General features: G+C 36.4%; 1 protein-coding gene across 2 annotated transcripts in view; it reads left to right on the top strand.

The window, feature by feature from the left end:
• Positions 1–21,298, top strand: part of LOC148596505 (uncharacterized) — a 42,688-nt gene extending 21,390 nt beyond the window's left edge. The window contains exons 23-48 of one of the 2 annotated variants that reach the window (XM_088563857.1): positions 785–895; positions 2,231–2,344; positions 2,547–2,660; positions 3,026–3,139; positions 3,417–3,530; positions 3,894–4,007; positions 4,532–4,642; positions 4,891–5,004; positions 5,867–5,980; positions 6,304–6,417; positions 7,099–7,212; positions 7,840–7,953; positions 8,961–9,074; positions 9,518–9,631; positions 9,954–10,067; positions 10,785–10,898; positions 12,931–13,044; positions 13,377–13,490; positions 15,722–15,835; positions 16,422–16,555; positions 17,324–17,465; positions 18,415–18,551; positions 18,946–19,093; positions 19,449–19,567; positions 20,324–20,480; positions 21,018–21,298. In XM_088563857.1, the coding sequence (XP_088419983.1) occupies positions 785–895; positions 2,231–2,344; positions 2,547–2,660; positions 3,026–3,139; positions 3,417–3,530; positions 3,894–4,007; positions 4,532–4,642; positions 4,891–5,004; positions 5,867–5,980; positions 6,304–6,417; positions 7,099–7,212; positions 7,840–7,953; positions 8,961–9,074; positions 9,518–9,631; positions 9,954–10,067; positions 10,785–10,898; positions 12,931–13,044; positions 13,377–13,490; positions 15,722–15,835; positions 16,422–16,555; positions 17,324–17,465; positions 18,415–18,551; positions 18,946–19,093; positions 19,449–19,567; positions 20,324–20,480; positions 21,018–21,037 (3,017 nt within the window). In that variant the 3' untranslated portion in view covers positions 21,038–21,298. The remainder of the gene's footprint in view (positions 1–784; positions 896–2,230; positions 2,345–2,546; positions 2,661–3,025; positions 3,140–3,416; positions 3,531–3,893; positions 4,008–4,531; positions 4,643–4,890; positions 5,005–5,866; positions 5,981–6,303; positions 6,418–7,098; positions 7,213–7,839; positions 7,954–8,960; positions 9,075–9,517; positions 9,632–9,953; positions 10,068–10,784; positions 10,899–12,930; positions 13,045–13,376; positions 13,491–15,721; positions 15,836–16,421; positions 16,556–17,323; positions 17,466–18,414; positions 18,552–18,945; positions 19,094–19,448; positions 19,568–20,323; positions 20,481–21,017) is intronic. The other variant, XM_088563858.1, reaches the window with a different exon arrangement.
• The last annotated feature ends 4,979 nt before the right edge of the window (positions 21,299–26,277 follow it).

Here is a 26,277-nt window from a genome sequence, read left to right as displayed (position 1 = left end):
AAATTTACATAATGTAATTCATTTAAACATCAATTTATACTTTTATTTTACATATATTTTATTTCAATCACGTCTTACGTCATTTTACATAACAAAACTGCGATAAGATCGGTCACCGATAATCGGTTCGTCAGCGATCAATCAGTCAACGGTCATCGATCTGTCAAATTGTTGAGCGGATCGGTTTGTTTGTAGGGGTTTAACGCCCGAGCAGCAATATTTCAGCTATATTCAGGCGTTGAACATGAAGTGGATGATAAAATGAACATGAAATAATGATGAAATGAAAAATGGGATGGGACACAAGGATAATGTGGTCGACAAATTTTGATTGCCACTGGAAATAGAGAGAGGTGGGTAGGGTCGGGCAAATTAGCCTCCTGTGGCGGATCCTTATTGTTCCTACTCCTATCGAATACCACAGTAGGTTCTTTCACGTGCGAGGAACGTGGCATCTTTCCCAACACGGTGCACCACTATGGTTTGCGGTCAGGTTTTCCATATTATAGCCTGACTATCCCAGCATGTAACACGCCAGGGGTACCCGATTCCACCACCTGGGGCACATTGTGGGCAGAGCGCCGTAGACCCCGGCTAGGGTATTGACCACTATTTAGTCGCCTTTTATGATTAGCTTAGCGCTGCTGCAGGCCTATTCTTTTGACATCCGGGCCTGCACTGGGCTTTGCGCGGATTGGTTCAAGGACTGTATTCATTCTTAAAAGTATGACAATAAAATAAAATGCCTCATTCTTAAGAAGTTTTTTTTTTGGATACTTTTAAGATATTGATGAATGTGCTAGTAAACCATGTCAACATGGGACATGCCATGATGGTGTGAACGGATACACTTGCTCATGTGGTAGAGGATATGCAGGTACCAGATGTGAGAAAAGTAAGGTTCAAATAAACCTAGATTCGTTGGATACATAGATGCCTTACGTCTGCATCAATATGTTTCGTCGATTTTGGTATTTAGTAAAGATATAAAAGGTGTGAAGAAATATTTTTAGTCAAATGCATGTTTGCTTAACCGCCAATTATCATTGTTCAAACAGCAGCTTACATTAAGTGAGTATAACAGTAGGTTTAAAAGCGTTCTTTAAAACAAATTCGTTAACTTTTTGTGTCTGTTTTATCCATATAGCTTAGTGTAAATGTAAAAATCAAAACTTACCGCGTTGAATGATCAGATTTATTATCATAAGCGTCCTCTGCTTTTCTAGAAACACCCGCCGAGTTGCTCATAAGAAGTCAAGTCCGGGGTAGACAAACAAGGAAAGGAAAACCATGACCCGTTGAACAAATCAGTCCTCGTGGTGCTTACGGACACATCATAATGATCCACGAGTTCATGATGACGACCATAAAACTTCCGTAGTGATGACTTCAATCTTGTAGCAACAAAACCCTGTTCCAGAAGCCTATTTGTTAGAGTTCTAGCGCGATACAAAAAGTCTGCGTAGTTTCGGCGAGCTCTGGCATAACGTATGAGTTGTGATATGAACACTTCATACGCAGGAGCCGAAGTGATGTTGCCACAGATGAAAGGAAAGTTGACAATTCTGAATGAAAAGTCATCACGTTTGTCGTAAAGTTTGGTCAATTTCCCTTTACCATCGATTTCTAAGTGTAAGTCAAGATATGAGGCTGCCTTCACAGTGTCTGTAGTATCCTTTATCTCAAGTTCTTTTGGGTAGATGCGATGTATCAAAATCCCCGCAATTAGGATTGTTTAAAGATAATACGTCATCTATATAGCGGAAACTGAGATTAAAAGATCTAGCCAAACGATATTCTATTTTTCGGATCAGATCAGCTATAAAATCAGCCTCATAAGAGTGAAGGAATAGGTCAGCAAGTAAAGGAGCACAATTTGTTTCCATTCGAATGCCGACCGTTTGTTGAAAAACACGTCCACCACACTGGACAAATATGTTGTCGATTAATTGCAAGCAATTGCAGTGGAAACGTAATCATTTACTCCTTACGATCTTTTTATCTCTTATTTTCTTATAGCAGGCTACTGTCGATATATGAAATTACGACTTATCGACTGGTATTTCGCTGGTGAAAATTAGGACATTATGAATCAGAATTGCATATCATATCCTACCGTATTAAAGATAATATCTTAAATGAAGTTTGCTATGTTGCTTATTATCTATAATTGTTTATTTTAATCGATCAACTTAATTGATCCACATTATAATGAAATATTTGATTTCAGACATTAATGAATGTCTACACAACCATTGTAAAAACGGTGGGAAATGCCACGACGAGGTAAATGGCTACACGTGTGTCTGCCCTGCAGGGTTCACTGGAAAATATTGTGAAACTGGTATGTTTACTATCAATATTACCGGGCGAGACTTACATAATGACACGATGAACATTTTACGTTTTTTAAGATCTAAAAAAGGCAGTTTTGTCTCTTTTAAAAAGTATACTCATAGATTTCGGTAGAATTCGGTTTTTTTTTGTTTTTGTTTTTGTTTTTCTGTTTTTGTTTTTTGTTGTTTTTTTTTTTTTGTTCCTTCTAGATATTGATGAATGTGCTTCACATCCCTGTAAACATAGTGGAACCTGCCATGATGGTGTCAATAAGTATACATGCACATGTAAACCAGGTTATCATGGCAGTCAGTGTCAAACAGGTAATAATTGGCATTTATCAATAAATATGGTCCATACATTAAAAGTGTACAAAGCGTCACTTAGGCCCATTCGGGACAATTAAATAAGACCAAGGAGTTAAGCGATAAATTTCTTTCAAATTCATAAGCATGTGCAAAAAAACATGCGTTAATTTTACTGCAAACATGCAAGTGTGAATAAAAAATCGTCATTACAGAAAATATTATTATGTCGCGATCACTAACCTTTTTTTCATCAACAAACGATGTATATTGACGTTTTTCTTTACCCTTTTTACTGCAACCTTTATATCAAAAACGTATCTCCTTCATCAGTCAATCATCATGTTAAGTTTCTTTTCTACCCCATGCTTGTTTTATTGTAGATATTGATGAGTGTGCCAGTAATCCCTGTCAGCACCAGGCCACGTGTGCTGATGAGATAAATAAGTACACATGTACTTGTAAGCCAGGTTACACCGGTACTAATTGTCAAACAGGTTCGGTTTTACAAACAAATAATCCCTAATATTCTTATTTAAACTGTTAATTATCCAATTTTTATTCACTGTTGCTCTCTTTCATATTGATTTTATATTTTTTAATCAACGCCATGTAAATTTGAAAACAGAATATGTTTATTGGTTGGTCATTCGAAGGAGAGGGACAATACACAATATTCATGATTAAAATAATTGGAATTAACAATGCAGTTTTAATAGAAATATGAACTTTCGAAATGATTTTCGTATCTTAATACTGCCTCTACTATAATAGATATAAATGAGTGTGCTGCTAAACCATGTAGAAATGGTGGTTCGTGTCATGATCTAGTAAATGCGTTTAACTGTTCATGTCTCCAGGGATATACTGGACACCTTTGTGAAACAAGTTAGTAGTTTTTATGTGGTTTAGCCAAAACGTTTTTACTGCATAAAACGACCCACAAACAAATTGCCTTGTAAATACATACCGAATCAGCTGATTGCAAGTTATTAAAAAAACAAGCTTCACAATTTATCAGAAATACTAGTCATATTATTGTTACAAATTGCCGTATGCTGTACATACAAAGAGTAAATCTCTCATCAGAAGCATTCTAACCAAATACAAAGAAAGAACTTATTACCAAAAATATGGAAGCAGGAAGCCAAATACAGGACCGAGCGGTTCAATCATTTGCAAAACAAGAGTGATTTCAGATACGTTCGCCGGTTTGGTAATTGAAAAATACAAGGTATCCAAACATTGTAGATATAAATGAATGCCGTATTAATCCCTGTAAGAACCATGGAGTATGTCATGACAAGGTCGATGGGTACACGTGTACATGCAAACCCGGGTATACTGGTCGTCATTGTGAAACTGGTATGTCCAATGTATTTACATCGAAATCGGTCTAAACCAAACCTTTTTACATACAAGAATTTATTCCGTTTTTGCAGGCATTTGGTTTATTCAGGGAAAATGTTTGGTTTAGATATGTTTTTAGATTATTGAGGATACGATTAAAAAGGAGTCAGTGTATAAGCAAAACAAGAAATCACATTCAATTCATCAACTACACAAAGAAAAGTAGGTATCAATATGCGGTCGATTTCGGTTTAAAATTTATTCTTACTTATGACGTCATAACGGAAAATTGAATTTGTGAATTAGACCATTATTTATTACATTTTTGTGAAATGGATTCAGGAATTTCAAATTCAACACGAAGAATACGGCTTCAAAACCCTATCAAACTAAATGACTACGTCCTGCTAAATTATTTTAGCAACCAGAAAGTGCTTTAGGCAATGTACATCAAGCTGCGATTTATTTTAACACCTAGGCACTGCATGGTGAGATATTCGATGAACAAATGATGTAATTGCATTTTTGTTTCTCTTCAGATATTGATGAATGTGCCAGTCATCCATGTCAACATGGCGTTTGTCATGACGGTGTCAACAACTTCACCTGTACATGTTCCAGGGGTTTCATAGGACTTAACTGTGAAAGAGGCAAGCTATCAGGTTTCATCATGCCACGAATTGAAGTCTAAGACCGTCTCTTTATGAGAATAGAGGAAGAATTTTCGAAGTATATTTTTAATTGTCAATATTGCTATTTCTACATTACGTCATACACCGAGATCATGTGGTTTCTTTTTAATTAAATTTTGGCTTAGAAATTTTGATTACCTAACTTTCAATGAAGGCGTTTTTATTTCGTTGACGATTCATTGTATCTCATCAAATGGTTATTACAGACATCAACGAATGTTCAAGTCACCCATGTCAGAATAATGGAACATGCCATAACGGTGTCAATAAATACACATGCAGCTGTCTACCAGGGTATTCAGGAAAGAACTGTGAGATAGGTAACACATCGTTCAACATAACTGTATCAATATAAGTTTCAGTATACATGTCCTTTGAACATCATGATGTTAGTATAAAAATGTAATTTACTGCAATGGATAGGCATATACCTTGGATGGTATAAATCCCCGACCACTCGATTTATCCTTTATTCACCATTGTATTGCTCATACAATGTGAAAATATCAACTCAAAGTATGAACATATAGGTTCATATTCATACTGTAGATTTTAAAATTGAGGGAGATAAGTCTGTAAATGACATTCAAATATAATAGAATCTATTAATGTTTATTATCTCCGAAGAGCAGGTAGATTTGAACGAATAATCACACATGTTATAATGTAGACCCATAAATCATCTTCATATCAAAAATAAAAATATGTAGCCTTTTTTGTGGTGTATCACATTTTACGGAATTCTTACAAAGGCTTCTACTTAACAAGAATTATTCATGCTTTAAACACTTTTACATACCCTACCAATTTCTCCTAAGCTCTGGTGATAGTCACGTTTGCTTCAGTTTCTCATTCCTCTCAATTATATTATGACTTTAATAGATTCTTGTTCAACTTGTTAATGTTCGGATAATGAATGAAATAACAACCACTCAATCAATGTGCCCATTTAAGCTATTTATGTGCTGACATTTATATGATGGTGACATAGGTCAAGATATATAACCGGGCTTGTTTGATATATTTATTGTTATATTTTCCAAAGACATTTTTAACTTATTTTTCCGTTTCTATATTCAGAATCCAAATGAAATCTTTGATATGAAATTACATAATCTAAAATGAACCCTAACAACAATATCTTTAATAAAAGTGGTAAATTTTTAATGTCTTCATTTGTAGATGTAGATGAATGCGCTTCCTCTCCCTGTCTACATCATGGATCCTGTAATGATGGTGTAGATATGTATAGGTGTACCTGCAGACCTGGATACACAGGTGTTAATTGTCAAACAGGTATATATCTATTTACTTTCGATGATATTTAAAAGTGATGTTTTCTTTGTTACAAATAAGAGCAGATTACATGTTACAAATTGCAGTTAATGTCCAATAATTTTGTTGGTCCCGACCAAGAACTTCCGCACACTCATTAATTCTAGGGGTTCTTCGGCACTCATGTTCATTTTTTTTGTTTTTTTTTTGGTTGTTTACTTTTTTAAATTAATTATTGTATTATTAACAATCAAGGTACTTAATTCCACAAAATGATAATTGGTATATATGTTTAACACGACATCGGCTGAAACGTGAACATTCTGAATGTTTTCTGTCCACAGATATTAACGAGTGTGCAACTCATCCATGTCGTCATGGTGCTACCTGTCATAATGGCGTTAACAAATACACGTGTAGCTGTGTACCTGGATATACTGGTCATCATTGTGAAACAGGTAGGTCAAGTTATTTTTATTTCAAAGAGTAAATTGTCCTTATATCTCTGAAAAATGACGGGAGTTTTTACTAGTAGTTTTTCTCAACAAATAGAAGTATAGAACTGTGAACGATAAAATTAGTCATTAAACTTGGCTCCTCTCTGAATGTGATTATTTATTACAATGTATAGACTGCTGAGGTTTTTGGCACAAAACTTGAATATAGCCGTTTGCCTATCATCACCAAAAAAATTAAATGATAGGAACATGATTGTTATTGCTAAAATATTATCAGCCTCAAACTTGCTTCCAACAATCTGTTTGTGGTATAAAATTTTGTGGAGCAATTGCAATGTGTCATTGCCATGAACCAATTATTACGACATAAAGCAAAGGCATATGTTTAACTAATTTCGGAGATTTCAGTTAATGTATTAAATTAATAAATAAAGAAACTTTTGCATATCACTAAAAGACGACTTTTAATTTTTTTGTGGACAATAACCATCACTTCATGGTATTAAAGATTGTAAAAAGTATGTCAGCAAAATCGTAAATTTTAGACACTCTGGTATTACACTGACATGTAACTCACTCTAGTATTACAATGAGTTGTAAGTCACTAAATATATCATTTACATGTCAGGCATTCTAGTATAACACTGACATTCGAAGTCACTGTATTTTCTTATTTGGCAGACATCAATGAGTGTGCTGTACATCCATGTAAAAATAACGGCACGTGTCACGAGGGAGTAAACAGTTATCGGTGTGTCTGTGGTGCTGGTTTCACTGGTGGACATTGTCAGACAGGTAACCAGTTTTTGTGTCGGATATACAGAAAAACAACTTCATAGAAATAAACAATGTGATTTGTAATCATTGTTAGTTCAAATTCAAATTGTAAATGAATACCCAAGTAAAGACACTCTTGACGTTTTCTTTTTAATCTCTGAGTGACGACTTCTTTACAGCTGTAACAAGAAAAGATTTTCATATTTACATTGATTGATTGATTGATTGTTGGGATTTATTCAGGCGATGAACATGAAATGATGATGAAATGAAAAAAGGGATGTGACACAAGGACAAAAGGGTCGACAAATTTTGATTGCCACTAGAAAAAAGGGAGGGATGGGTAGGGTCGGGCAGTTAGCCTCCTGTGGCGGAGCGCAAAGGTTACATTTGATGTTCATTTAATCATCCAAGCCAAACAATTAATCAATCAATCAATCAATATAAATTTGAAAAAATATTTTCTTGTTACAAATGTAAAGAAGTCGTCACTCTGAGATTATAATACTTATTTTTTTTTTAATTGATCCTTATAATGTAAGTATATTCAATTTAAACCGCTCGTTTGTGTCAAAGTCGTAAAATTGCAAAAAATCGAATTAAGAATTAACGCTTGGTCTTTTCATGATTTAAAATAATTTCTAGACATCAACGAGTGTGCCAGTAATCCTTGCCATCACGGTGGCACCTGTCATGACGGCGTCAATGGATACACGTGTTCATGTACTGCTGGATATAACGGTCAGGATTGTGGCACAGGTATATACTTAAGACTTTCCATGACGTTTATTGAAGACCAATTGGAACCCTTTGTGCTGACATTTTCATTCCGATGGAATTGTTGTCTCGTTGACATATTCACCCACCTTTTCACTCCCGTGCAGGTCCGGGTGTTAAAAGAATAGGCCTGCAGCAGCGCTAAGTTTGTCGTAAAAGGCGACTAAATAGGGCTCAGAACCCTGCCAACAGAGCAACTGGGATGTGTGCCCCAGGTTGTGGAATGGGGTACCCCTGGCGTGTTACATGCTGAGGTTGTCAGGCTATAATACGGAAAACCTGACCGCAAACCATAGTGGTGCACCGTGTTTGGAAAGATGCCACATTCCTCGCACGTTAAAGAACCATACTGTGGTATTCTCCCGGATTAGGAACCATAGGGCTCCGCCACAGGAGGCTAAATTGCCCGACCCTACCCACCTCTCCCTATTTCCAGTGGCAATCAAAATTTGTCGACCCCATTGTCCTTGTGTCCCATCCCTTTTTCATTTCATCATCATTTCATGTTCATTTTATCATCAATATCATGTTCATCGTCTGAATATAGCTGAAATATTGCTGCTCGGACGTTAAACCCCAACAAACAAACAAACAAACCCACCTTTTCTGATTGTATCTGAAGTCTATGTTCGGAAGTAATTAATGGCTAAACAGATCTTTGATGGCAAACAAATTGAATTATTTTGTACTAAAATCAATTGGTTAATTGCAACATGACCAATCCAGTAGCATGTATTTTTTTCCCTGAATATTCATAGTAAAATATTTTCCCCACGTCATTCAAGAGTGATGTAGGGACAATTCTAGCGTAACTGCACTAAAAACTCAAGAGCGTAGATCAAGTATACCGGGATGGTCAGTGGCATCTGATTTTCAGTAAATCCCCTCCGAGTTCCTTAAAAAATTAAATCCAGAGAGGAGGGTAAATAAAGGGAATTATTGGTTTTCATACTTTATATATATCTTGAATTAATGTTTTATACTTGCAGACATCGACGAGTGTGTTTCTAATCCCTGTTTGAATAACGCACAATGTTATGACGAAGTAAACGGTTATAAGTGTGTTTGTAATGCAGGTTTTGTAGGCATACATTGTGAAACAGGTAAAATATAAATATGTCGACATATCCTCTTTGATGTAAGTATACATATGACAAAACAGTTCCAGTTTTAACATTAAGAGCGATTGCATGACTTTAGCGTTTCCATTTTAAGATGGAACAATGGCTTACAATATATATCAACGTATTCCCAGTAAATTTAGTGCTTGATAACCACCTCACAATATATATCAACGTCTTCTTCGTAAATTTAGTGTTTGATAACCAACGAAAAAGACACTTGGTCTCAGGAATAAACAAAATATACCTTACTCTCGATCATAGTTGTGAGTTTAGCATAATTATTCCTAAATAAGACATCCATATAATCCAATGACCAAATTAACTTAATATGTTTGAGGTAAAAATAACCGAAGTTTAACAAATTTACTTACAATAAACTTAACATCTAAAACTTTTTAGTGACGAATCAGCTTATTTTGTAGATGTAAACGAATGTTCAAGCACTCCATGTCAAAATGGTGCCACCTGCAGTGATGGTATTAACACATACACGTGTTCATGTCTTCCCGGATATACAGGTCACAATTGTGAAACAGGTAATTGAATTGGGGAAAATGATATTCAACATACTTTGTTTTCATTATCTCTTGACTCCTGGTAAGAAACTCAGATTTTTAAAAACAATCAGATACGCAGATTTGTCTATGTTATAGGTCTATGACCAATTCTTAATCCCATTTTGTAATGTTTACAATGGTTTCACATCTGAATTCCCAACACTTTTGAGAATTATTTTGCAATTGCTAAGTACATTATCGAATGAACAACTTACCAAAATGTATAACTAATATATAAACAAAACTTTTATCATGACGAACTATTATCATTGGAATTTTAAAGAGGTATTATAAATTACAGACATCAATGAGTGTGCTATTCACCCATGTAAAAACAACGCAACATGTCACGAGGGACTAAACAGTTATCGGTGTGTCTGTGGTGCCGGATTTTCTGGGGATAATTGTCAGACAGGTATATTGTTTCTTTAAAATGCATCTTGCATCTAAATCCTTTGAAGGATTGTTTAATGTGTTCCTTTACTTTTGTTACTTGCTATGTATTTATTTTTTGTTATTTTATGTTCGCTGTTGTGTTTGTCTGTTTTTCATGTCTGGCCTTTGTCCCTGGATTACATTCTTTTGATTTCCGCTAGAATCTTGGTTCCCTTGATTAAACATGTACTGTGTCGTTAGTTTGTAATCATTGATTTTACTAGTTCGCGTAGTGTAAACAAAATGAAAAAAGTACCATTTCACGTCATTGGAAATGTCTGATATCCTGTTTTAATCCGTCTACTAGCGACGTGGAATTTTGAGTCGTGTTCTGTTAGATCTATGTTTTATTTGTCAAGTTTTAAATCATCTTTCTTCTTAAATCATGCTTCTATTCCTGATTCGTATCTCTTTAAATCTTCAAATAGTAAGAAATAAACAGAATATTCCAAATTACTTGCTTGCATAAATAGCATAGCCTTAATTATACTATTTAACTTACTTTATTTTGTTAACGTAAATACAGTATGCACATATTCGACCAACACAACGAGGGATGGCCTAGTGGTTAAGGCTCGTAACTTGAAATGACTAATTAAATCGGTTAATTTTTTCAAGAACTTGTAAAAACTCTTGACTTGCACACATGCTTATCCGCTGATGTGAAACAAAACGTACCTTTATCTTTATTCAACAGATATAAACGAATGTGTTAGCAATCCTTGTCATCATGGATCTAAATGTAATGATGGTGTTAATGGCTTCACATGTTCATGTGTTTCTGGATACACCGGTAGAAACTGTGAAACAGGTATCAGAGATTCAATTAAACATAGCATCGGTTAACTTCATAGAAATGCAAATTTTATAGCACTTGATTACATCTCTTCCTTTACTCTATGGCAAGCAAAAGTGGACAAAAATTAGTATTTTATAATATTCAAAATATTCTTTTTAATATTGCAAAATCATTTCTTTCTAATATTACAAAATCATTTCTTTTTAATATTAGAAATTTTGTAATATTAAAGCCCCGTGCAGATCCGGGTGTCAAAAGAATAGGCATGCAGTAGCGCTACGCTTGTCGTAAAAGGCGACAAAATAGTGCTCTGCCCAGAGAGCAACTGGGATGTGTGCTACAGGTGGTGGAATGGGGTACCCCTGGTGTGTTACATGCTGGGGTTGTCAGGCTATAATACGGAAAACCTTGATCGCAAACCATAGTGGTGCACCGTGTTTGGAAAGATGCCACGTTCCTCGCACGTTAAAGAACCCTGCTGTGGGCTCACAGAATCAATCAATGTAAATATTGAAAGTTCGTTTTCTAATATTACAAATTACTGATTAAGTAATATCACAAAATATCACACATTTTGTAATAATACAAATTGAATTTGATATATTAGATAATGAATTTCTAATATTAAAAAATCACTTTGCAATACTGCAAAATCAGTCACATATTTCAATATTACAAAATCAATTTCTAATATTAAAATCGGTTTTTAATACTAGAAATTCAATATAAGAAAGTAAATTTGTAATAATAAAAAAAAACATTTTTTAAATGTTAGAAAACATTCTTTTTGGATATTACAAAATCCCTTTTTTATATCTCCCCGTGCAGATCCGGGTGTTAAAAGAATAGGCTTGCAGCAGCGCTAAGCTTGTCGTAAACGGCGACTAAATAGTGCTCAGAACCCTAGCCGGGGACTAGGGCGCTCTGCCCACAGAGCAACTGGGATGTGTGCCCCAGGTGGTGGAATGGGGTACCCCTGGCGTGTTACATGCTGGGGTTGTCAGCCTATAATACGGAAAACCTGACCGCAAACCATAGTGGTGCATCATGTTGGAAAAATGCCACATTCCTCGCACGTTAAAGAACCATACCGTGGTATTATCCCGGAGTAGGAACCATAGGGCTCCGCCACAGCAGGCTAAATTGCCCGACCCTACCCACCTCTCCCTATTTCCAGTGGCAATCAAAATTTGTCGACCCCATTGTCCTTTTGTCCCATCCCTTTTTCATTTCATCATCATTTCATGTTCATTTTATCATCAATTTCATGTTTATCGTCTGAATATAGCTGAAATATTGCTGCTCGGACGTTAAACCCCAACAAACAAAACAAAGAAAACTTTTTAATATCAGAAAATATTTTTTTAGGAATTCATTTTGCAATACTACAAATTCATTTTCTTATATTACAAATTCCTGGTTTAGAAATATATCACATTTAGTAATATTATAAATTGAATTCATAAAATTAGAAAATGGATTTTGTTATATTAGAAAATGAATTTCAAATATTAATTTTTTTTTGTAATTTTGCAACGTCAGTCACATTTTTTTAATATTGCAAAATGATTTTCTAATATAAAATACTGATTGTTTTTAATATTACAAAAGAGTTTTTCAATATTAAAAAGTGAATTCGTAATATTAAAATATATTTTTTTAATGTTAGATAACACTCATTGTCCACCTTGGCTTGCCATATTATTGTTTATTAGCAATGAGCTCTGCTAAAAAAAACAGAAAAGGCTTATTACACACCGTGTATCCCGATTCTTTATTTAAGCATCATGATTTTTTTCTGTTTGTTAACCTTCAATTAGCAGCTTGTATCTTTACCTTCGTTACTTCTTCTTGGTCTGTTTTCCTTGCGTCTTATTTGTCCCTTGAATCTGTTGATTTATAACCACTAAACCTGTTCTTGTTATTCTTAACAGATATCGTGGACTTAAAACATATCAGAAAATATAACGTCATCACCAAAACTCCAATGTAAACATAAACATAATATCGCTCTAGTATTAAATCATTTATAATGTGTTTGTAGATATTAACGAATGTGCATCTCATCCATGTCAAAACAACGGTATTTGTCACGATAAAGTCGGAAGTTATAGCTGTGACTGTAAGGCAGGCTTTACTGGAGACAAATGTCAGACAGGTATTATATTGTATATTGCATATAATTTAAATCTAAATACTAATTGTTATAACGAAAATATTCAACTGAAAAACCATGATATATACGCTGCAACTAAATAAGACAAAGAAAGATAGTTACACATTCATATTAAATTACGACATCTGTCGAAAATGAATCTAAACCCATTTTTATATGGATAATTTTGATAATTAGATAACACATATTTTTCTTCGAAGATTGACCATAAAGTATTACTAATAAGAGTAATTTAACTAAAGTTATATTCCTATCTGCATATGCCCAAATTACTCGATTTCCCGTTGAACTTTTAATATACTCTCACCTTTCAGATATAAATGAATGTGCCAGTAGTCCATGTCACCTGGGTTCAACCTGTCATGATAGTGTCAATGGGTACACGTGTACCTGTATGGAGGGCTTCACTGGAACATATTGTGACAAAGGCAATTTAATATGTTTAAAACTCCTTAAGATTTGAAATGCATTTTTTATTCAATTCAAATATTGTTAAGAATGACTCAATAAGATCTACAACTTGAACAACATAACAATATGAGTGCTTGATTTAGTGTTCGTGTTCAACGCGCAAGCAGCAATATTTCAGCTATATCCAGGCGATGAAATAAAAATGGATGCTAGGGGTAGGGTACAAATTAATATGGTCGACGAATGTTGATAACCACTGGTAATAGGGAGAGGTGGGTAAGGTCGGACAATTTAGCCTCCTGTGGCGAAGCGCAAAGTTTCCAACTCTTATCGAATACCACATTTTAACGTGCGAGGGACGTGGCATCTTTACCAATACGTTGCACCAAAATGGTTTACGGTCAGTATTTCCGTACTGAAGACCCTAGCATTAAACAAACCTGCATATCCCATTCCACAACCTGGGGCACACATCCTAGTTGTCTAAGTTTCTCAATTTTATCCTTTTTGCAACAAGTATATTCAATACATCTATCAGAAGAATCTAAAACCTTTCAAAACTTTCCTAATCATCTTTGATGAAAATATGTTTTTACTGTTAACTTGGCTAAAAGTGACTAGCAAATGATCAATCAATACTTTAAAAATGCAAAGGAGTAATCACGGGAAACAAGGCTATAGCGGTAATCAAAAGAATGACGATTAACATGAAAGAGATGCTAAAATGAACATGAAATGATGATGAAATGAAAAAAAAGGGATGGGACACAAGGACAATAGGGTCGACAAACTTTGATTGCAACCAGAAAAAATGGAGGAATGGGCAAGGTCGGGCAATTTAGCCTCCTGTGGCGGAGCGCAAAGGTTCCTACTCCCATCGAATACCACAGTAGGGTTGTTTAACGTGCGAGGTACGTGGCATCTTTCCCAACACGTGCACCAATATGGTTTGCGAAATTGATAAGGTCGGGCAATTTAGCCTCCTGTGGCGGAGCGCAAAGGTTCATACTCCTATCGAATACCACAGTATGGTTGTTTAACGTGCGAGGAACGTGGCATCTTTCCCAACACGGTGCACCACTAAGGTTTGCGGTCCGTAAAAGGCGACTAAATAGTGCTCAGAACCCTAGCGGGGGCTAGGGCGCTCTGGCCACAGAGCAACTGGAGTGTGTGCCCCAGGTGGTGGAATGGGGTACCCCTGGCTTCTTACATGCTGGGGTTGTCGGGCTATAATACGGAAAACCTGACCGCAAACCATAGTGGTGCACCGTGTTGGTAAAGATGCCACGTTCCTCGCACGTTAAAGAACCATACTGTGGTATTCTCCCGGAGTAGGAACCATAAGGCTCCGCCACAGGAGGCTAAATTGCCCGACCCTACCCACCTCTCCCTATTTCCAGTGGCAATCAAAATTTGTTGACCCCATTGTCCTTGTGTCTCATTCCTTTTTTATTTCATCATCATTTCATGTTCATATTATCATCAATTTCATGTTCATCGTCTGAATATAGCTGAAATATTGCTGCTTGGACGTTAAACCCCAACAAACAAACAAACAAACATGGTTTGCGGTCAGGTTTTCCGTATTATAGCCTGACAACCCCAGCATGTAACACGCCTGGGGTACACATCCCAGTTGCACTGTAGGCAGAGCGCCTAGCCCCCGGCTAGGTTTCAGAGCACTATTAAGTCGCCTTTTACGACAAGCTTAGCGCTGCTGCAGGCCTATTCTTTTCACCACACACAAAGAACCTTAAATAACTAAAATCATACATACAAAGTAACAAAAGTAAATGAGCAACTCGGAGTCCACTAAAAACTGGGAGCATGGACCAGGTGCACCGGTAGGGTAAGCGTCGTCTGCTTTTCTAGAAACACCCGCCGAGTTGCTTATAAAAAGTCCGGAGTAGACAAACGAGAAAAGGAAAACTATGACTAGTTGAATAAATCAGTTTTCATGGTGCATATGGATACACCATAACGAGTTCATGACCATATAAATTCTGTAGTGATGACTTCAATCTTGCCTCAATATAACCCTGTTCCAGAGGCCTATTTGTTAGAAGTCTAGCGCAAACAATTTGATGGTTATTTTTGGAGATTGTAAGGATAAATACTTTGATAGTTCAAGAAGTATCTGCGTTTTTTTTTCATTTTTTTCATTTTTTTGTCAATTGCCACATCTTATACTCATTTTGCAGGATTCTTAGAAAGAGAAATGTTATAATATGAATGATCTATGTTTTAGAGGTGGACGAGTGTGCAAGTAATCCGTGTCAAAATGGGGGCACTTGTATTGACCATCTCAACAGCTACGAATGCAGATGTCTTGAGGGAGACACTGGAATAAATTGTGAAATGGGTTTGTATCAACGTCTTTTCGTACAAAACAAACTGAGAGAGTTATAAACGATGTTGGTAATCCATTGTCATGTTTGTGCATTACAAAACAACGTTTGATTAAAATTGTGTGGAATTACTACTTTCAAATTACAGAAGCAATCCGTTCAATATACTGTAAACTCATTAATTTTTTGTGGTTGCTAATTTTCTGTGATTCTGTCAAGTGAATATATTTGCGGGTATAAATTTTCGCGGTTTCAAAAAAAATGTTAACGTTATATAGTGTTAAAAATAATTTTCGCGAGTACAACTTTTCGTCATTTTCTTTCCACCGCGAGAATAGCAAAAATTAGTACACATCAAATATTAGTACGTTTACAGTAGTTCTATGTTCATGATGAAAAGATAATTTTCTGTGAATTCTGACAAAATCCTGCTCGGTTCGAATCTGCAATTTTTTTTGTATGCAAATATAGTAGATTTTTTTTACTTACAACGGTAATGTTCGTTTCCAACCAAATTAAAGTCTTCTGATGATAACATTTTCTATACAGTTGTGCAGATTTAAAAGTACTCTCCGTTAAACTATGTCTTTTTCATTTAAGCTTCAAGAATTACTGAAGGTCCAAAAATTTATCTTGTTGGTGAAAAGTCCATAGATGAAGGAACAGCAGTTGTAACAATACCATGTTACGCCGAGGGCATCCCAACTCCTGAGGTGACATGGGAATCTGTTACAGTAAGCGTTTCACTAGAAGCTTTTGTGTTAACAATCGCTCTGCTTTTGTTCTCTAATAATCATGTTTGAAAAAATAATGTATTTTTATTATTTATTATCTTTACATTTTGTTCAAATGTTCCCTTACAATTATAAAGTTATCATATTTCGTAAAAATGCATATATAAGGCCCAAAATGAATACTTTAAATAATTTCGACCTGTCCACACATTTTGTTAAAAATCTATGTTGTCATAAACATTTCTTTTTTTAATTGAAAGTTATAGATATAATTAAATAAATAGAGCAAATTACTTAAATTAATCGCAAGTATCGAAGATAGACAAGATTTTAGAGTACACGAAAATTTTTCGCTAACAAGTTAAATCTCGAAGCGCACTCGACTCGACACTTAAGTTATTAATACAAATTATTACCTTTCATAGATGTTCAATTCTGTCTCATACGACAGCAGTGTTTTGACTTAAATATATGGAGTGAAAATTACGAACATGTTGCACATATCCTGGGCAACAGGATTTGAACAGTAATCAGAAATAATAAAAAATAATAATGAAAACATAGTCCTAGGATATCGACTGGACAATCCACATTCACGCTAAAGTTCACGGAGTAATTAAAATAACACACAAATAGATATAGAATGAAAACCTGAACTCCATTAATTTAAACGCATCTTATATATATATTGTTTTGGTTTTTTTTATATAAATTCTTAACACACAAAAGCACTCAATAATTCTATATATTATTGGATTAATAATACAGGGACATTTTCCACCAAACGTTCGCCAGTTGGGTCATTATCTTGTCTTTGAGAATGTTACAAATGCTGATGCTGGGTATTACACCTGTACTGCTAAGAACAGAGTTGGTATCGATATACAGGCCGTTAACGTAGTTGTCAATGGTATGTTCATAAATTCGTCAACTCGTCCTAATAAATGGGCCCGAAAACTTTAGTTTTCATTTAAATATTTAATATTTTTCTCAGACAACCATGTTTTTCATTTTAAAAAAAAAAACATACCCTTATTTAAACAAAACACAATCACTTTACAACGCCTTCGTCAAATCGGTTTTTTTTAATATTTTATTGATTTATGATTGATTGATTGTTGGGGTTTACCGTCCGAGCAGCAATATTTCAGCTATATTCAGACGATGAACATGAAATGGGTGATAAAATGAACATGAAATGATGATGAAATAAAAAAGGGATGGGACATAAGGGCAACAGGGTCGACAAATTTAGATTTCCACTAGAAAAAGAGGGGTAGGGTCGGGTAATTTAGCCTCCTGTGGCGAAGCGCAAAAGTTCCTACTCCTATCGAATACCACAGCAGGGTTCTTTAACGTGCAAGGAACATGGCATATTTCCCAACACGGTGCACAACTATGGTTTGCGGTTAGGTTTTCCGTATTATAGCCTGACAAACCCAGCATATAACACGCCAAGAGTACCTCCATTCAACTATCCGGGGCACACATCCCAGTTGCTCTAAGAACAGAGGGCCTAGCCCCGGCTAGGTTTCTGAGCACTATTTAGTCGCCGTTTACGACAAGCTTAGCGCTTCTGTAGGCCTAGTCTTTTGACAGAGCACCCTAGCCCCTAGCCAAGTTTCTAAGCACTATTTAGTCGTCTTTTACAAGCTTAGCGCTACTGCGGGCATATTCTTTTTTTTTTCTTCTGGACCTGCAGAAAAGGTCGTTCATTGACAATCCATGGGTTTGATGTTTACCATTTTCATTCTTGTTATAACTGTGAAAATAAAGCGATCATGTTGTATAGTAACTTGTTATGCTTATTGTGATGTTTTTTTACAACTGAAGTTTCTTTTGTTACTTTTAAATCGTAGCCGTTCAGTCACAGAACTATGTTGCTCCGATCATAAGAGCCCCATCTACAGTATCTGCCAACTATTACACCGAGACAAAGCTCGTGTGCAATGTTACAGGGTATCCAACACCACGTATCAGGTGGCAGTACAACAAGGTTCGCTATTATGTTGCTTAAGAGAGAAATGCATTATGATAATATATTGTAAGGTTTGGGTTGATATAAAACTTTTGTTCGTTATATAAATATGAATGACACATTCCAACTACTTTTCGAATATTATGGTTTGTTTGTTTTCATTTTTTATAGTTGGTGTCGTTCTCAAACTTTGAATTTACGACAATTAACCATAAGATTCCTTTCATTTTTATTACTTTTTGAAATGTACCGAGTTCCAATAGTATTATTGTTCTCACTTGAGGTGCTTAATACCACAAATTAAGAACATGTTGCCCTCTGATACTGATAAACTATGAATTGTGTGTTTGTCATTAGCATTACCCTTATTGCAGTGGTTCTCTTCGTATAAATTACATATGATGTGTTATAGAATGAAGCTACGGCTAGTGTGATAGAGGAACATGGTGGTACCCTAACGATTAAAAATGTGACAGGATCAGTATCTGGAATGTATACCTGCATAGCAACAAACGATATCGGAACCAGCAAGGCAAATATAATGTTTGAAGCAACATACGGCAAGTTCTTAACTATCTCGAACTTAACAAAGCAAGTCGATTAAAAAAAGCAATAACAAAAAACCGCGTGAAAGGCAGCATATTAAAACGTTTATTCAAAATTTGCATAGCATACAAAAATGTCGTGTTATGAAATATTTCAAGAAATTTTCAGAACAAATAGCTTGAATCTGTAGTTAAGATCCTGGGTGTTCATTCCGAAGATACTTAAACGGCAGTTTTAATTTTAATAGGTGTCAATATTAAAGAAGATCAAACAAAAAGTGTTAACTAATTTTAAAACAATGTTTTAGTACCCAAATCCTGCCAAAAAACATCAGCTACCAAATTTCTAATATGCATTTCTTTTATTCAGACCTTCCCAAAATAGTGAATCCACCACAGGCGTTCTCTGGAAATAGCGGAAGTGGACATAATTTTACATGTAAAGCAACAGGTCTGCCTAAGCCAGCAATAACTTGGACATTAACATCGGTAAGTGACGTGTCGGAATAGTTACAATAAAAATTTTAAATCTTAATCTACAATGTGTATAGTTTATATTGGTATATGAGGGAGCAACACTAAAATTTAATGACACTCCATCAAAACATTATCCTAAAAATATTATTATTATTATAGAACTCCACTACCTGTTTAGTGCGATTAAAAAGTTGCCAACATTTCGGCATGAACAATTAAAAATAGTAAAATATAAGAACCAGAATTTATCCCTTGTGTAATGTTTTGTTATTTTAAACATTAGTATGCATTTATTGTACCAACAGTAAACAACACTGCGCTAATAACGTTCTGGAAGATAAGAAAATAAGTCCACACTAATTTTACAATTAAAAGAAAATGATATGTTTAACTTATACAGTAAGCTTTTTCACAGCTATTTAAAAACGTAACTAGTGGATCATTATGGTGTATCTATCTGCACCGATATGTACAGGTGTTTTCATTTCCCTTCGTTCACGCGGACGTAATGTTTTATTAGCAACTCTGCTAAACAAAACAGAAGACGCTTAACCTTCAAGTGCAGCCGTTCCATGCTCTACGCTTTATTTTGTATCAGAGTTGCGCACTTGTGTTTTTATTATCATTAATTGGACGTGTAACTTTAGTTCTTTAATGTTCTTTATTTTATGTGTTTATTTTGATTGTCTGGTTGTTGTTCCTGTATTATGTCTTTTTATATTAACGTCCTATAATTTATAAAAATCCACTGTAATAATTGGATTTTAGCTATCCCATCAAGGCCTTACACTGCCACCACACACTCTGTATAATAATGGGGAGGTAATAGGAATACATAATCTACAGGACACGGGTATAATAGTTTGTACAGCCACCAGTGTATTCGGCAAAGATTCTAAATCAGCCACTGTAATTGTGCACAAAGGTATGCAAGTTTTATGGTTATTCCTAGAAGAATGTTGCTACAACGTTCGTTTCCTACCATATAAGGCACAGTCTCTGACCCTATGATAGCCAATTCGTGTGTACTAAAATTATTTAATGTATCACTGTAATAATTTGTATAGAAAGAATTATGACCGTCTTAAATGAATGACTACACAGGCTTTAATAACAAGATTCTTCCAAATCGTAGATTGGTGAATGCTCCCAGTATTTAGTGAAGTACGAGTTGCTCATTTACATCTGTTATATTGTATGTATTATTTTCGTCGTTGTGTGTTTCCATGTCTGGTTTTTGTCCCTGGATTACATTCTTTAAAATTTCGCGAAAATCTTCTTTCCATTGATTACAATTTCTATTGTCCAGATACATATACTGGAGTCTAAATTTCCATACATTTGCAATCAATTGTGGAAATTTTACAACTAAATTATAGAATTTCATGTTTCATTACTCAACCTACATACTGTTTAATAAATAATGATTGATAAATAATAATTATGATTGCCTTCCACATAGGTACTCAAATGTTTGGTTGAAGGAGTATGAAGAACAAAACCAAAGCCCGTATAATAAACTTATAAATATTGATGAAGAAACAATAATTCATTCATTTCCGATGCTGAAGCTTAGAGAGTTAAGGTCGTATTCAAAGGTTACCATCTATGATCTGCCAAGCGTTATTTAAAAAAAAAATAAAAAAATAAAATACTCTTTAGTACAAAATTACAAACAACATAAAAATATACCAGTTAAACAACCTAAAAGATGATTGGACAGCAATGGAGATTGGTCACAACGTATGCCTCATCTGTGTAAAGTAACTAAAATCTATTCATTGGAGATCGAGATATTTGCAAAGTAATTCGAAGGAATTTCTTGACAAACGAAAAAGTTGTCTCCATTTTACTGAAATCGACTGTTAAGAGACTAAACAAGATGTCGGGTAGGGCAGTGGTTAAAGGCCAACTAGTTGTACAAGTTGCTCACCCTCAATCTCACCATCTAACATCGTCTGTTAGAATACACAAGGAATTTACGCTGCATCTACATTTGGAAAAAAAAACTTTCTTTACAATATTCAATTATTTCATTTTATACTCTTTTTTAGGTAAAAAAAGTTCAGAAAAATATTCTTAAAATCATAAAAGGTATTGCACGATCTCCAGCATGATGAAATTTAACTTAAACTCCAGTTTATCTTTACCATTCAATAATGTTTCTGAAAGACATGTCATCACAGGTGGCCTAGGTATTATTGGAAATGCTTCGTTGCCAAAAATACTTGCAAAAAATCCAAATCACTGCGAGTTCCTGTATATCAATAAAAAACAAAGCATCATGATTTACGGCGCTTAATCTACCGATTGTGCACCTCGTCCATGCTACAATTTTTAGTGGAGTCCTGGCTCATTTTCTTTTGTTTCCTCGTACGTTTTATCTTGGTCAGTTCCGTCGATGATATTTTCAATGGTTCAGCTTCGTTTTCATATTTATTTGGCTGAGACAGTTTACGGAATTTTCCGATTCTGTATCTAACTATGGGCGACCTTAAATCCGGACCACTACAAATCCTTAACTGTGAGATCAAAGGAATAGTGACCAAGTTTTATTGATTGATTATTTGGTTTAACGCCCGAGCAGCAAAATTCCAGCTATATTCAGGCAATGAACATGAACTGGATGATTAAATGAACGTTTGTTTGTTTCTTGGGGTTTAAGGCCCGAGCAGCAATAGTTCAGATATATTCAGGCGATGAACATGGATGATAAAATGAACATAAAATAATGATGATAAAATGAAAAAAAATGATGGGACACCTTGATAATAGGGTCGACAAATTTTGACTGCCACAAGAAAAAGGGAGGAATGGGTAAGGTTGGGCAATTTAGCTTCCTGTGGCGGAGCGCAGATTCCTACTCTTATCGAACACCATAGAAGGATTCTTTAACGTGCGAGGAACGTGGCATCTTTCCCAACACGGTGCACAACTATGGGTACCCCATTCCACCACCTGGGGCACACAACCCAGTTGCTCTATGGGCAGAGCGCTGTAGCCCCCGGCTAAGGTTCTGAGCACTGTTTAGTCGCCTTTCACGACAAGCTTAGCGCTGCTGCAGGCCTATTCGTTTAATACCCGGACCTGCACGGGGCCCCCAGCGTGTAACATGCTGGGGTTGTCAGGCTATAATAACCCACTATAAGGTATTGCATGTATTCAATATGGTCATACATCAATGGATTTGTTTCTTTGTTGGGATTTAACGTCCAAGCGCCCCGTGCAGTTCCGAGTGTCAAAAGAATAGGCCTGCAGCAGCGCTAAGCTTGTCGTATAAGGCGACTAAATAGTGCTCAGAAACCTAGCCGGGGGCTAGGCGCTCTGCCCACAGAGCAACTGGGATGTGTGCCCCAGGTGGTGGAATGGGGTACCCCTGGCATGTTACATGCTGGGGTTGTCAGGCTATCATACGAAAAACCTGACCGCAAACCATAGTGGTGCACCATGTTGGGAAAGATGCCATGTTCCTCGCACGTAAAAGAATCCTGCTGTGGTATTCGATGTGCTCCACCACAGGAGGCTACATTGCCCGACCTTACCCATCCCTCCCTATTTGTAGTGGCAATCAAAATTTGTCGACCCTACTGTCTTTGTGTCCCATCCCATTTTTCATTTCATCATCATTTCATGTTCATTTCATTTTGATCGTCTGAATATAGCTGAAATATTGCTGCTCGGACGTTAAATCCCAACAAACAAACAAACATTAACGTCCAAGCAGCAATATTTCAGCTGTATTCAGACGATGAACATGAAATGAAAAAAAAGGATGGGACACAAGGATAATAGGGTCGACAAATTTTGGCTTATTCTTTTGACCGTCGGACCTTCACGGGTCCCCACTCCGGGAGAATACCACAATAGGATTCTTTATAACGTGCGAGAAACGTGACATCTTACCAAACATTTTCCTGATTATAGTCCGACAAATCCAGGATGTAAGACGCCAGGGGTACCCCATTCCACCACCTGCGGCACACATCCCAGTTGCTCTGTAGGCAGAGTGCCCTTTTTAGCCCCCGGCTAGGGTTCTGAGCACTATTTAGTCGCCTTTTACAAGGTTAGCGCTGCTGCAGGCCCCGTGCAGGTCCGGGTGTTAAAAGAATTGGCCTGCAGCAGCGCATAGCTTGTCGTAAAAGGCGACTAAATAGTGCTCAGAATCCTTAGGGCTACGGCGATCTGCCCACAGAGCAACTGGGTTGTTGTGCCCCAGGTGGTGGAATGGGGTACCCCAGGCGTGTTACATGCTGGAGTGTCAGGCTATAATACAGAAAACTGACCACAAACCATAGTGGTGCACCGTGTTGGGAAAGATGCCACGTTCCTCGCACGTTAAAGAACCCTACTGTGGTATTCTCCCTGTGTAGGAACCATAGGGCTCCGCCATAGGAGGCTAAATTGCCCGACCCTACCCACCTCTCCCTATTTCCAATGGCAATCAAAATTTGTCGACCCCATTGTCCTTGTGTCCTATCCCTTTTTCATTTCATCATCATTTCATGTTCATTTTATCAATTTCATGTTCATCGTCTGAATATAGCTGAAATATTGCTGCTCGGACGTTCAACCCCAACAAACAAACAAACAAAACATCAGCTATATTCAGATGATGAACATGAAATGATGATGAAATGAAAAGGGATGGGACACAGGGACAATTGTGGCGACAAATTTTGATTGCCACTGGAAATAGGGAGAGGTGGGTAGGGTCGGGAATACGAGAGGATCACAAATGCTTTAATCAATAGAAGAATACGATCCATTGCGTGAATGAAGGAATGTTGAAGATCCGTCATTAAATATGCACAAATCTTCTTGCTGAAGGAGCTCCTCAACTTTTTTACCTTTATCATTCGTATGATTACTTCCCCATAAAGGATTATGAGCATTACAGTCACCCAAAATAATAAATGGTTTGAGCAATTGTTTAACCAAATCAACTAATTTATTTCTGCACAAAATTGAATTTGGGGGAATGTAAATGGAACAAACGGTTATGGTTTTATCAAGGGATAAACGAACGGCCACTGCATGTAGATCGGTAGTTAAAGGAACTGAACTATGTATTACTATGAATCCGAGTCCGACTGAGTCTGGAAACTTTGGTGAGATTTTTTAGCTCTGGCCTTTTTAATTTCCTCTAAACATTTTTTGGATGGTTTCATTATGTTGGTGAATACCTCAGTGGGCAGTTTGGCAAGACCATTGATATCCTCTTTCCAACTCATGATCATCTGCACCTCAACAGTCGAGGACAGACAAACACGCTTTGCAACACTAGCATATGATGTTTTGCCAGATGCAAGAAAATTGTTGGAAAGGGACCACTTCTGGCGAGCTTCACTATATGAAATTTTGTTTTCAGTTTTTAGCTTTAAAATATCTTTTTCTTTTTTATAAAGAGGGCAATCTTTAGATGATGATATGTGAGCTTCCTCACAGTTTCTGCATTTCAGATCTTTTTGCAGTCGATTCCCTCATGTCCTTCTTCAGAGCATCGGAAACAAAACAGTTTTCCTCTACACTGGCCTTTTCCATGTCCATACTTCTGGCATTTAAAACACCGAAGTGGGTTAGGAATATACAGACTGACAGCTGATCTGTATGGACCAATGTAGTCATGAGATGGCACTGAAGTGGAACTAAATGTTAACAGGATTGTTCTTATTGCTTTGGTTGCATCTGCACGTCGAGAAGTAAACCTTTTCACTGACTTAACGCCTTGTGATTTCAGTTCCTCACAGATCTCTTCATCAGTCAAGGCGTCGAGGTCTCGACCTCGGTATTTAAGGACACCCTGTGACTTATTTAGTGACTTGTGTGCAGATGAAACCACATCAAGATCAAGGTCACCAATCCTGGTTAATTTTAACAAATTTGATGATTGGCCAGGTCTGAGGCATTGAATTAAAATTCCTGATCCTATTTTCATTGTATCTTTCACATCACCAGCTACACTCTTGATAGTTTTCTGTATTAAAAAAGGAGAAAGGTCATTAACATTTTTGTCTTTATTTTTTGCAGAAATTGCAATAAATCTTGGCCAGTTTTTATCACTTTCGTCAGAAGAATTGCAGACATCACTTTTTCGTTTTTTTAATAAGAAACATTGGACTCCCCGTTGATTTTTGTCGCCATGTTAAGTTTTATAAGTTTCACCCGCCACCGAGTGCCAACAATCAGCCAGACCAGTCTAGACCAATTTACCAATAGTACTATACAGCGATTCCGATTCTGACATATCAATCATAGAAACAGCTGTACCAGCAACATCTGAGTATCCGCCTGTACAAATACCAACAACACCAGTATATTTCACAGACAATGACTCTGAAGCATATCAACCAGCTTCAATTCCATCTATACCTTTTCAGTGACACAGACTCTGAGACTGACCAAACTTTTAAAAGACCAATGCACCCGCCTTTACCAGTACGTAGAACACGCCTATTCAGTGACACAGACTAACCCATTGTAAGACAAAGACCACCACCTAGGGTATTGCAGTACTCAGATTCAGACCCCGATCCAGACCTAGATGCCACATTTGATATCGGCAACAGGTCTTTCCTTATACCAGAACCAGTCAACGAGGAGTCCCTGACCGACGGTTCCGTCGAGGACCCTATGGAAGGCATCAAACTAGATGCGCAAACAACTTATCAAATTCTTCAACAAGGTACCAAACGCGGTAAGCAGAAGCTGTACTCCTCCGGTGG

Source organism: Perna viridis, chromosome 15 (assembly GCF_037379345.1).
Source record: "Perna viridis isolate PV_CMFRI_1.1 ecotype Kerala chromosome 15, ASM3737934v1, whole genome shotgun sequence".
In the NCBI taxonomy this organism is placed as follows: domain Eukaryota; kingdom Metazoa; phylum Mollusca; class Bivalvia; order Mytilida; family Mytilidae; genus Perna; species Perna viridis.
Note: the sequence above shows the minus strand (reverse complement) of the source record. Positions and strands in the feature narration are given on the sequence as shown.